We start from the raw sequence: 13,001 nt of genomic DNA on the forward strand, positions 1-13,001 counted from the left end.
TTTGTAATAGAAAAAGGAACAAGACAGGGATGCCCGTTGTCTCCGTTATTGTTTGTTTTAACACTGGAAATTTTGTTGATTAAAATTCGGGAGTCTCAAGAAATAAAAGGAATAGAAATTAATAAAAAAGAATATAAATTAAGAGCCTTTGCAGATGACTTGGTTGTTACTTTGTCTCAACCTGTTTCTTCGGTGGTGAAATTATTACAATTGATTCAACAATATGGACGTGTTTCTGGCTTTAAAATTAATAATAATAAGACCAAAATATTAGCTAAAAACATGACTAATGGTGATAAACAGGCTCTAGTTAACTTAACAGACTTTGAAATTGTTGATAAGGTAAAATATTTGGGGGTTACATTATCTGCTTCTAATGTAAAATTGTATAAAAATAATTATGAAAAGCTGTGGATGGAGGTACAGAAGGATTTAAAAAACTGGAATAATTTACAGTTATCCCTTATGGGCAGAATTGCAGTTATTAAAATGAATGTCCTGCCAAAGTTTATTTTTTTGTTTCAAATGTTACCTATCTTAAAGAACGAACGTAATTTAGATGAATGGCAAAAAGGTATTAATAAATTTGTTTGGGCAGGGAAAAAACCAAGGGTGAAACTTAAAATAATGCAAGATTTTCGTGAGAGAGGTGGACTCAAGGTACCAAATATGAAATTGTATTATGATGCTGTAGTATTGACATTGATTAGCGACTGGGTGAATTTAACAAATACAGAAATACTTCATTTGGAAGGCTGGGACCTACTTTTTGGATGGCATGCCTATTTAATATTTAATAAAAAAGTGGATTGGGTTTTTAAGTCTCATATTATAAGAAACTCTTTGCTAAGAGTGTGGAGAAAGTATTATAAAAGTGACTTCAAAATACCATTATGGGCTATACCTCGGCATGCCATAGAAGGTATAAGGAAAGGGGTAAATATGGACAAGGTCTCTTACGTACAGTTATTAAGATGGGATGGCCAAGACTGGCAGTTAAAATCTTTGGAAGAATTAACACATGAAAACTTAACTTATTCATGGTTCCAATATAGACAAATAGTGGATAGATGGAAGATGGATTGTAAAATGGGCTGGCTTAGAGAAGATGAATTTTTTTAAAACAAGTAAGAGATCAAAGGCCAACCCATATTAAGAGAGTTTATGGGGTTTTAGTGGAATTAGATTCAGAACTTGAACTAGTTAAAGATTGTATGATTAAATGGGCACAGAATATTGGTGAAACGATTTCAATGGATACTTGGGAACTTATTTGGATAAGAAATGTTAAATTCACACAAGCGCAAAATTTAAGAGAGAATTTTTATAAGATGTTTTATAGATGGCACCTTGACCCAAAGAAAATGTCCATTATGTACCCTAATCTACAGCCGAAATGCTGGAGATGTGGATATTTGGATGCTACCTATTACCATATTTGGTGGACGTGTAAGCATATAAAAGCTTTTTGGATTAAGATATGGTGGAATATTCAAAGAATTTTTAAAAGGAGGGTAAAATTACTCCGCAATTATTTTTACTAGGTATTGTTATTGACTGTGATGCTAAGGAGGTTATATTGATGTTAAATTTGATTACAGCCGCTAGGTTGTTAATAGGACAATATTGGAAGAAGGAATCTTTGCCTACTTTACAAGAATGGTTTCATAAAGTTTCGTATTTGGCAGAAATGGCAAAGATTTCGGCTTTCTTAAAGGAGCAATCTCAAGAAAAATTTTTTGCGGTATGGGAAAAATGGATAAATTTTATACAACATAATTTGGATATGGAAAAATATTATTTAGCCTTTTTATAATTTGTAATGATTGTTTTTTCTTTCTTTCTTTCTTCTTTTTCTTTTTTATATATATACATTTTTTACGTATTATTATTCATATATTTTTTTTTATATATATATATGCTTTATTCTTCGTCTACTTTCTTCTTTCTTCTTTCTCTCTCTCTCTTCTTTTTTATTTTTATTTTTTTTTTCTTTTTTAGTATATATTATTCATTTTAAAGTTTATGTTATGCATATTATTATTATATATATTATTACTGTGATTATTATTATTATTAATTATTTTATAAATTGCAAATGTTATTTTTAAAATATTTGTTAAATAATCCTATATTCAGTTCTGGGAAGTCGGGGGGGGGGTGGGGTGGTTGGGGAGGGGGGGGGTGGATTCTTATTTGTAAAACTTTTGAAAAATTTTAATAAAAAAAAAAAAAAATGGCCTAGTGGGGAACTCTTTGAGGTTAAGAACCATTTTTAATGGGTTTTTTTCGAGGGGTGGGCAGTGCAATGAGGCAAAATGGGCATGAATAGATCACACACCCAGCCACGTTTTGTAAACTGTATTGTGGCTTAATATATTTTGTAAATTCATCATATTCCAGATGGATCAGAAAACTATGATTAAGCAAACTATAGCATCATTTATAGGCCTAATTTCTGTCTTAGATTAAAAGGACAACAAAAGCAGTGCATCTGGATTAATTTAAGGGTTACTGAAATAGTGGATTAACTACAATTCTCAATTCCCACTGTGCCAGTGGCTGTTTATAAAGCTGAAGAAATTGGAGCAACCATATAATTCCTTCCATTCATTAGAAAGTTGCCTTGCTGGGGATGAAATGTCTGAGAGTCTCCTTCCATGGGGAAAGGCTGGAGGGATATCCCCCTTGAGAATAAGGGCTGCTCTCCAGATTTCATTAAATCTTATTTTTGCTGGGAAAAGTTGCCAGACTTACTGATTTGTCCAAGGAATGGCTAAAATAAATGACAGGAATGTCCCAAATAGAAGGGACCTAGGTGCCAGATATTCTCCACTTACAATCTTTGACTTTATGCCCAGTGGCTTTGGGTTTGTGCTAAATATGGGCTGTTTGCCCTGCTCCATGGGAAACCTGGGGTAACCTGAGTCTCTTTCTTTGGCTTATCCTCTCTTCAAACAAATGAATAATTCATCAGACAATAGCTTCAACCTGAACCAAACAGAAAGAGAGAGAACTTTGGAGTCTTGCCCAGACTTAGAGATGCAAAGATTGGGTTGGGGTTATTTCCTGAGCTGCAGCCCAGCTACCCTTGTGTGGAGTCTCATACACACACACATCCTGATAATGGGCTTGACATGCATGCTGCATTCCAGACAGTGTAGCAAATATTTATTGTTATATGAATTTTAAGTTAATGCTTCTATACAGGAATCAAATCTGGACAGATTTTCCTGATCTGGCCAGAACAGAGTGCAGGAGGGGAAAAGAAGCTGTGAAACAGCCTGTGCACTATGAAGACCCAGGAGACTAGAGTATGCAATCAGTAACAGACACATCAATGGCCATATGTCTGCAGCAAAGTGTCTGGTACACACACAGACTTTGTAAGCAGCAAGTACTCTTTTACACACAGAAAGCAGAGCCACCAGACGGTACATACCCAAATAGAAATCATTTCCTGGTACTCACTGGCACCAATTAAACTCCAGTCAATATCAGTCTTTATTTGCATTTATCCAACACCAATGCAGATAAGAGTCCCATTTATTTATTTATTTATTTTATGAGACTTATATACCGCTTTAAGTGCAAGCACTCTCTAAGCGGTGTACACCAGTAAGCAATGTATATATATATTACATTGCCCCCAACAATCTGGGTCCTCATTTTACCTACCCCGGAAGGATGGAAGGCTGAGTCAACCTTGAGCCGGTGAGATTTGAACCGCTGACCTGCTGAACACAGTCAGCTAAAGTGGCCTGCAGTACTGCATTCTAACTGTTGCGCCACCTCGGCTCATATTTCACCTGTTAGCAAGTACAACCCAAAATAAGGGCAGCCCAAGGCAAACCAAATCACACCACCTTCTTCCTGCATTTGTGATGAGGGATCGTAGACATGTCTCCTCCTGATCAAGTTCTTATTAAAATAATTTTTCCTCAGTGACCTGGTGCAATTTCAAGAAGCATTGATGGGTTGTTTATCAGGGATCAGAAATGTCTGTTTTCTGTTCTCCAAATCCAATATGGCAGGCAGATGTTTTATTTTCCTTTTTATCCAAGGTGGAAATTTCTGTATATCCATAGTTCCACATGAAATCTATGACATTAAGTGACTGATCTCAGGTAGCAAGAGGGGGAGGATCCTTCATTTCCCAGGAAGACATTGCCAGTGAAAAGAAAGAGCCCCATCCTCAACAGTTAGATGTTCCAGACAGAAAGGTCAATATCACCCGTCACACAACAACTTTTGATCTCAAGTTGCAGGGAAATACCGTCTCCTCTTGACTGAGTCTCTCTTAACCATCCCGCCTCTGAGCCTTTGCTTCCTTTGCTTCATTTTTCCAACAATTAAAACAAAACTCCAGGAATGGTGCCTGCCTGCTTTTGCTTTCTTGTTGGAGTAAATCACCAGGGAATCTTATCCGCTGTTTGAATGAAAGGAAGCTTTAACAGATTTCAAAAATAGGAATATAAACTGACCGATTCAAGTTGCAAAGGATTCCAAAATTATTATTAGCTTGTTGACGTTGTGTGAAAAAATGAAATATACATATTCAGATGTATAGAATGAATATTTAGAAGCTACAAGTACAGTAATTCATAGTAAAGTTCCTTATTGTTAATGGAGGTCACATAGAGTGCATGACTCTTGTTCAAAGTCTTCCTCTATCATCTGAGCCTGAAACACACACCATTTTGTGATAACAGAAACTAAAATTTGAATTGTTCCTTGAGCCTTGCTTATAAAGTCTGGTTTCTATTATCTCTAAATAGTGGCTTGCTCCAGGGTCTGAAAACATGGTAATCTATGTTTTTGGTTAAAGCCGAGTAAGTATGTATGTACATATGTATGTATGTAATATGAATATGAAATATGTTCACTTTTAACTTGACTGTCTGGCCTTATGTGTGGCGCAAATATTGCCTTAGTTGGGACAGCAGGAGAGGGACTTCTGGGTAGCTGCACCCTAGCCCTGAAATAGCCTTCCCAAGGATTCCCACTCCTAACTAGGTTAAAAAAATACTTCCTGTTACCTGGAAAGGCTAATCATCCAATAACTGTATGAAGATACAGTACTTAATGTGCAATATTACTTTGTCATTTTAAATTTTAATTCTGAAAATTTTAAATACTTTAATTTCTGTTACATTGCTTTCTGATAGTTTAAAAGTTGATATCGTTTTACTGTTAATATTGTAAATCAGAGTATGTATTTAGTTAAATTGTGTACAAATCACCCATTACGAATTCCTTAATTGCATAGAAATAAAATAGAAGAAGACACCCAAAAAAATCCTTCATAAGAAATCTATGCTAGTACGTTTGTTGAGATCAAAGCTGCTTTCTTGGCTTTCTCTAAAAAGAGGCGCGCGCTCTCTGTTCCCATGGCGTTTGGGGTTTCTGAGAAAATGAAATCAAAATTGCCGCTAGTAGGTCGAGGGGGTGCGGCAGTCTCTCCCGCTCCCCGTGATGCTTTCACCGGGCAAGCGTTTCAGAGTCATTCAGAGTGGGTGAATTGAGCGGCTGGGCAGTTTTGGAAGCCTGTGGAGACCGGGAGTCCCCAAGCCAGCCGGGGGAGCGCAGAAAGGCTCGATCAAGCGCTGCAGGCGGGACTACAGTCAAGTGCAGGGGGAGAAAAGGCGCCGGGGAGATAAACGGGAAAAGTCTCGTTTTAAGCGAGGCTGATTCTCTGGGATTAATCCACGGCAGCGTGGTCGGTCAGGCAAACCAACAGCCGGGTCTGCCGGTCGCCCACGTGGGCTCGGTCCCGCCCTGCCTCCCTCCGCGGCGGGCCCTTTGTCCGCCCTTTTGCAGGGCGGCTCCTGTCTCGCCTCGCCTCGCCTCTCTCCCTCCGCCTCCCCCACCACACACCCAACCCCGGTCTTTTTGCTTTGCTGCAGGAACGGCGGAGGCTGCAGGAGCGCATCCTAGCCACCCGGCGGGAACTGGAGGAAGAGAGACTGCGAGTCCAACGCCTCAAGGTACCACCCACGAAAAGGATACAGGAATGGATGGGCCACCGAGAGGTGGAGATGGCTGTGCGAGGATCAGAAGCCAAAATATGGGTGGGTGGGGGAGCAGCACTGAAAGAGGAAAGAAGATACTTGTCAGCGACAGCCGATTCCCCCCACACCAAACTGAAGGGAAGGAAGAGGCTGTGATGCACGCTGCTGTGGGTAATACCGACTCTTTGGGGCTAGGTACATCTAAGCAATTCCAGAAGGCTGATTGGGTTTGCACTGTATTCATTTTTGTTTGACAGTCTTCTGATGCTCTGCCTTGAGCGATATAATTTGTTAGTTTTATATCCTATCTCTCCTTCAGGAGCTAGCTCCAGTTTCTTCCCAGAACAAGCTTATATACATGTGTGGTTTATTGGGGGGGGGGGAGAGAGAGAGAGAGAGAGAGAGAGAGAGAGAATGTATGCATTATGGAACTGAGTATCTGCACTGGTGGGTGTGTCCAACATCTACTGTTAAGCCGTAGAGCTTCACATGAAATGTCATTTGTATAGGACTATATATAAGGGTGTGGCTGAACAAGCATATGAGTAGATACATGTACGTGTACATGTGCATCGGCTTTAGACTGGAACTCATTTGTCTTGATGCATCCTGATGGCCCACGTGCATGTCCAGTATGAAGCAGACCCTAAATGCAATCTTTGTCTCTGTTCTAAGAGAAAATCCCTGCGTGAACGCTGGTTGATGGAGGGAACATCCATGCCTGCTGATGACAAGGAACACATGTCTTCTCTTTGGGAGGCAGAGTCTCATGTCCAAGACTTAGAACAAAATCTGTCCAGGTGGGTGTGTCCTAAGTGATGGTGGATGTGGAGCTTTGGGAATACAATAACTAGAAAGGATTGCACTTCTCATAATTTCAGCCAGCCAAAGAAACTGTCACTTTATAAAGCAGAATGGTTGTTTCAGGAGAAGTGTAAGGGTCACATCATTCAAAGTTTGCTGCTTTAAGGGGATTTCCTCCATCTGCAACACTTTGGGGATATAGCAGCTGGGGAGAAGCCAGGTTCAGTTGCTGCTTAAATCATCCTGCTTTTCTTCCACAGCTGCCTCAGAGTCTCCTGCTCCCTTTATTCTTCCACTACCCTTGATGCTTGCTATCCAGAACACTTCTGCCATCCACCGCTCTTCTTGTTTCCTGAATTTCCTCCCCAATTTGTGAAGAATTTCCCACAACCCCCAATGCCAGAGTCATAGAGTAGCCAAATGCACGTCCCCCTTTGGTAGCTCAGGAGAAGCGTCTCAGAAATAGGCAAGCTTTGATTTCTCAAGAACTCTGCATTTGCTGCTTTTCTTAGCTCATACCTTCGGTACCTGCCAGCCCGATGAAGAGCTGTAAAGAATTCAAAAGCTTGCACAGTTTTCTTTCTTATGAAGGTTCTGCCAAAGTTTTGAATTTGGGATGCTTTTCTTCATGAACCATAAATGACCAAATGGAATTTACCATCTTCTCCTGACTTCATTAATTGCCTGAACTTGTTTCCATTTCATTCCCCTTCCCCTTTTGTTTCTCTGCATCAGATTTTTCAAGTGTAAGCCACCCTGGGCAGAGACTTTTCTTTTGGTGTTGGTTTATAAAGAGCCACACTGACAGCCTTTTGCGATTCTGGGTAGAGCTGCAAATAGAGACTGATGATGACATAGACATCCCCCTGGGGACACCAGGGAGTGCTGTTTAGCTGGGACTTGGTGTCTCCCTCCTGCTTCTATAAGCTCTCTTTCCGGAAGAGGCTAAAAACAAAACTGAACTAAAAGTGTGTAGGAGGAGGAGCCAACACACAAGAAGCCTAAAACCACTATCTGGCCTGAGGAAACTAGAGAGAAGGAGGATGGAAATGCTCAAATGAGTGATGATTCAGCAGCCCTCCTGAGACAATGCAAAGATAACCACCTAACATCCATAGATGACCTGAAAAAGCTAAGCAGCATTGATTCTTGTTAGTATTTGGATGGGAGACCACCAGGTAATGCCAAGAGTGGTCTAGAGTAGATTAGACTAGACTGGACTAGGAAGCTGGAAAAACATCCTGGAAGAAATCCACTTCTGGGCCACTGCCAAGAAAATTGCATGGCTGAACCACAAACATACTGGAATAATATAAACCCTACCTTTTGAGAGGTGTGTGGGAAGCCATAAAGGAACATACATAAATCCCATTATAAATGTAGCACAGTCATCCCACGTGCACGCACCTTAAACAACTACTCAACAATTGCCCAAGAAAGTAAATAGTGTTCAACTCGCAGTATAAAAGACAGCTGAGTGAATTGTTTCTCAAAAGGAATGAAACTTGAAATCTACTTAACCAATGAGACACATTTACTTTAATATTTTTCCCCTCTATGAAGCCAAGGAGCTTTCCAGTGGAGATTATAAATAGAATAAGACTATAAAATAAAACAAAAATACCAAATCAATAAATAATAATTGAATTGTCTTCTATATTGAGGTAATAAATTACATCCAATCGGTAGCTGTCTCGGCAGTTTGCATATGTTTATGTCAAAAGTTTTGTACTACAAAAGAATTGAGCAGGCTGGTTTGAATCTTTAAAATTCTATGTGATGGTAAATGTCTGGCCTTCTAAATCTGGGAATTTTGAGTTCAGTAACATTTGAAGAACCACAGGTTCTCCAGATTCTTTTATTCTATAGCTGGAATCTCCTCTCTAAAAATTAATCTGGGTGAGGTTTGCAAACAAAATCTTTCTTTCACTTTGTGGAGAAAGGCAAATTATAAGAAATGGACCCTTCTGGCTTCCTCACAATATCAAGCTTAATGTTGACTGTTTTCCAGAAACCAACCTATTCTAATTTGGCTCATGTATTTTAGGAACACCAGAAATAGGCATTGAGTTGAACATTTATAGTAATCTGCTCTAGAAGATATCAAAGCATGTATTATGGTGTCCAAGTCCATCAATTTCCTGCTAAAAGGGTCTTCTCTTTGCTAATAGGATTTATAATAGTATTTATTTATTTATTTATTTATTTATTTATAAATAATAGGATTTAGATGCTGTTGAATTCAATTCACCAGTGCTCTTGCAGCCTGGGAATGCTGGGTATGTAGAACAGTTTTCTCAATCTTGGCAAGCTCCCAGAATTCCCCAGGCACTATATGTATATGCTGGCTGGAAAATTCTGGGATTTATGTAGAACTTGGATTTAGAACTTGGATCTCAGTACCAATGTTCTTTAAGGGAATGTTTCTCTTGCGTTCCCCTGTATTCTGCAAAGGCCCCCAAGCATTTTCTCTAATATCTCATTCTTTCTCTCTCTGAAGTCTTCAGTCTCAAATGCAGCACCTAGATAATTTGGATCTTCCGGAAGGATGGCAGCAGCAGTCTTTGAAGGAGGTGAAGCCATTGGATGGCATTGTGAAGGTATTTATTATTAATTTGTTTGCTGCCAAATCTTGTAGCTTCACAGCAGTGCATGATGAAAGAGAAATAGAGTAAAACATCCATGGTAAAAGATGCAATACATTTTAATAAATCAGACAAAAAGACATGTCAGATTAAACAGGTGACTAATACCAAATAGTATACAGTATTCGCTAAAAATGCTCTGGAAGTGTATCACTATCTACAGAAGGCCATTCCCATGGAACCAGTTTAGCTTCTAATGGAAATCTGTTTCAGAGAATAAGCATCAATGCTTATCAGTTACAAGACTGTTAACAGTGCTTTCTGGCTTTCGTCCCTATCACCTCATAAAACTGAGGTTCTCTGAAGAGACTGACCAATTCTTCTTGGAGTGGGAGGTTCTGAAAATACCTAGAACAGACATGTCAAACACAAGGCCCGGGGGCCAGATGCAGCCCGCAAAGTGGTTTCATGTGGCCCGTGAAGCCATCCTGGAAACAGTGAGGGAATGGCCCCCGCTGCTTTGGCCCTGGCCCAGACCAGCCGGGAGCCAATGTACAATTTTGTGGTGGCCATCTTGGCACTTGCCCCAGTGGACCATGCCTTGGCACTTGCCCCAGTCCCACCCCCTTTTGCCAGAGACCCTCAGCAGGTCAACGGTTCAAATCTCACCGGCTCAAGGTTGACTCAGCCTTCCATCCTTCCGAGGTAGGTAAAATGAGGACCCAGATTGTTGGGGGCAATGTAAATATATATATATATACATTGCTTATTGGTGTACACCGCTTAGAGAGTGCTTGCACTTAAAGCGGTATATAAGTCTCATAAATAAATAAATAGGCCTCAGCAGGAACATTTGAACAAAAGGTTCTATCACATTTTTCATGAATAATAAGCCAAGATTCTGCAGAATTCCACCGTACGGTTTTGTGTGAATGTAGCTATATTAAGTTACAGCTAGAATATGCGAAGACAAAACAACAATCTGTATTTGCACAATCATTTCCAGATTGAGGGCAACATCTGAATTTGAAGTACTGTGCCAGGAATTATATTTTAAAAAGCAGAAAAATATTTCTGATTTAATTTCATTTAAGCTTTAAATATAATTAATACAATTTCACCCTCTGTTACGTTAAAAAAAATCATTTAATAAATAGTTTTAGTAGTGTCAGGGGTGGTGATTTGCAGGTTTTGGGGACCACATTTGGTATGTGAGGCTTTAGGTTGGAGACTTTAGAGTAGCATGAGGGATGAACCTGATACACAACCTGTTAAATCAAGTAATGAACCCATTGTTTTAAAGAGTTACAAAACTGCTGTGCGTGTTTCACAAATGTTGTCCAGGTGATGACAAAACTTTTGGCCAAAGGCTTCTGGTACAGTCTGGCAAATGTACCTCATTCCTACCCCTCCCCACACAAGTTTAACAAGTTTAAAAAGGTACATGATTGTATTCCTATTCATCATGGTGACAATGTTTCCTCTGAGAATGATCAAATTAGATTAAATAGAGTATGGATAAAGTGTATTTAGCTTATGCAAAATCTCATTGGTTATCACTTTATCAAAAAAAATTCTTATGTTTTCAGATTGATGGGACATCTTCCTCTTCTCCAGAAAGTGAGTAATTTTCTATTTGGTAAGGTGCAGATTATCTGGGGTACCTTATCACACTGGGCACAATCAGATTGGGAATTCTTTTAGGTAACTGCATTAAAATAAATAAGACTATTTATAGACTAATTAGTAGCGATACCTAGTGGTAATTTCATAGAATTTGGGCTGCATTTATCTAAGTAAGTCACACTTGATTATTTATATCCTCTTTAGAATTAATTGTCTAGTAGTTGCGGATCTAGTCCTCTGCTCATACTTATGGATCAGTATAAAAAATGCCTTGCCGAAGCAAATGGTAGTGTTATATCTCATATGACCTCAAAAATTTGGTCTCTGACCTAAACTTCTAAATTTTTAATCCCTTTCACCCAGCTAAAATATCAAAATGATGAATTAATTAAAGGGCAAACTATAATTTGCAAAATTATCCATGAGATAATTTTTTAAATAGTCACCTGTAACCTTATCTATAATCAGCTAAAAAAAAACCCATTCACCAGTTCACAAGAAAGTTTTTAGAAAGAATTTAAGGAAATGTTTTCTGTAATGTAGTGTTTCTTATCTATAGCAATTTAAATCATTTTTGGCTGGGGACTTCTGGGAACTGAAATCCAGACATCTTAAAGTTGCTAAGGCTGAGAAATGCTGGGTAAATTGGTTCTAAATTGGAAATAGTTCAGTTACTGAAATTCTTATAACTTCCATCTCAGTAAATCTTGTTAAATCTGAGTTTGTGAGAATAATTAGTTTTGCTTGGCTTTGAACTGTCAATCTTAGCAAGGGTACCAAAAGGCCTAGGATGCTTTATTACCAGGTTTCACCTTTTGAGCTACGGAAAAGCATCTTTTGGCTCCAGCATTCTTCCTCTGCAAAGGGGCCTGGTTAAGATAACTGAAAGTAATGCTTTCTTTACAGAGGGAAATACTACTGAGACCAAAGTTGAGTTGGCTTCTGTTTCTCCTCAAAAGCCCATGGAGGCAACAGCCAAAGAACAACTGGAGAATGGAGACATGTCAGGAGATGGTGGGTATTAGCCATTGGCAAGGTCTGTCATTAGGTAAGGGATCAAGCCAGGTCCTTGGGTGGTGATAAAAAGGAAATCCACAGTCCAAGGTACAACCAGCAAACCTGCTGAGCAAGTTTGCATCTGTCACATGATTTCTTGCAAATATGGACTTTGATATAGAGTGGTAGAAAATTTGCCATTACAAAAATATCTTGGTTTCAGCTGTAAGGAGATTGTTCTTTTTTTGAGATCAGGACTTTTGAAGGTTCATTCTGGTTTTAGAAGAGTAATCTGGGTATGCAGTGGGGATGGTAAAAATTACTTTGTTTTGCTGAGAGTTTGTGACAAATGAAATTCTGTGGTTCTTAGGAGCTCTTTAGATATTCTTGCTGATAAAGTATTTAATGGGAGAAATTAATCTCTGAAACAGGCTTGTTCATTGCAGTTATTGACCACTAAAATGCTAAAACATGAAGAGGATTCAATGTATATTACATGCACTTTAGCTTCATGCAAAATTATGGTAAGGCCCAATTGCATGAAATGATGATTTATCCTATACTGTTCATAAAATCTTCTGCATGGGAAACTTCTAGTTTCAGGCCTCATGAGAGTCACATGGTCCTTGGCGTGTCTAGATAGCTCCTCCCTCATAAGGCCTCCCCCTTCTGCCAAAGCCCTGGTCTTTCCACCCCACCCCACCCCCAATTTCTGTCAGAAAGATCTTATCTCTGATTAGCAGCTGATGGGAGATAACTCTCTTCACATGCACACAAGCACTATTTTGTACCAAAACCAGCTTTAATAGCCCCATAGTGGATAATAGAGATATTTTAAAATGTCTTTATTAAACAGCTAGTAAAAGAGGTGCCTTTCCTAAATATGCTTTTTGACTCAGTACCACAGTAACTATCCATGACGATTATTCTACAGATTTCTTGGATGTGTTCTGAGGATTTTGTATTAGTGTAAATGGGA

General features: G+C 39.0%; 1 protein-coding gene across 2 annotated transcripts in view; it reads left to right on the forward strand.

The window, feature by feature from the left end:
• LOC120301906 (titin homolog) overlaps positions 1-13,001 on the forward strand; it is a 44,683-nt gene that overhangs the window by 26,467 nt on the left and 5,215 nt on the right. For both annotated transcript variants that reach the window (XM_039329677.1, XM_039329678.1), the window contains exons 3-7: positions 5,907-5,987; positions 6,687-6,811; positions 9,316-9,415; positions 10,990-11,020; positions 11,933-12,040. In XM_039329677.1, coding sequence (XP_039185611.1) covers positions 5,907-5,987; positions 6,687-6,811; positions 9,316-9,415; positions 10,990-11,020; positions 11,933-12,040 — 445 coding nt within the window. The remainder of the gene's footprint in view (positions 1-5,906; positions 5,988-6,686; positions 6,812-9,315; positions 9,416-10,989; positions 11,021-11,932; positions 12,041-13,001) is intronic.

This window comes from Crotalus tigris, unplaced genomic scaffold (genome assembly GCF_016545835.1).
Source record: "Crotalus tigris isolate CLP2741 ecotype Arizona unplaced genomic scaffold, ASM1654583v1 scf7180000024407.359931, whole genome shotgun sequence".
NCBI classification, from domain to species: Eukaryota; Metazoa; Chordata; class Lepidosauria; order Squamata; family Viperidae; genus Crotalus; species Crotalus tigris.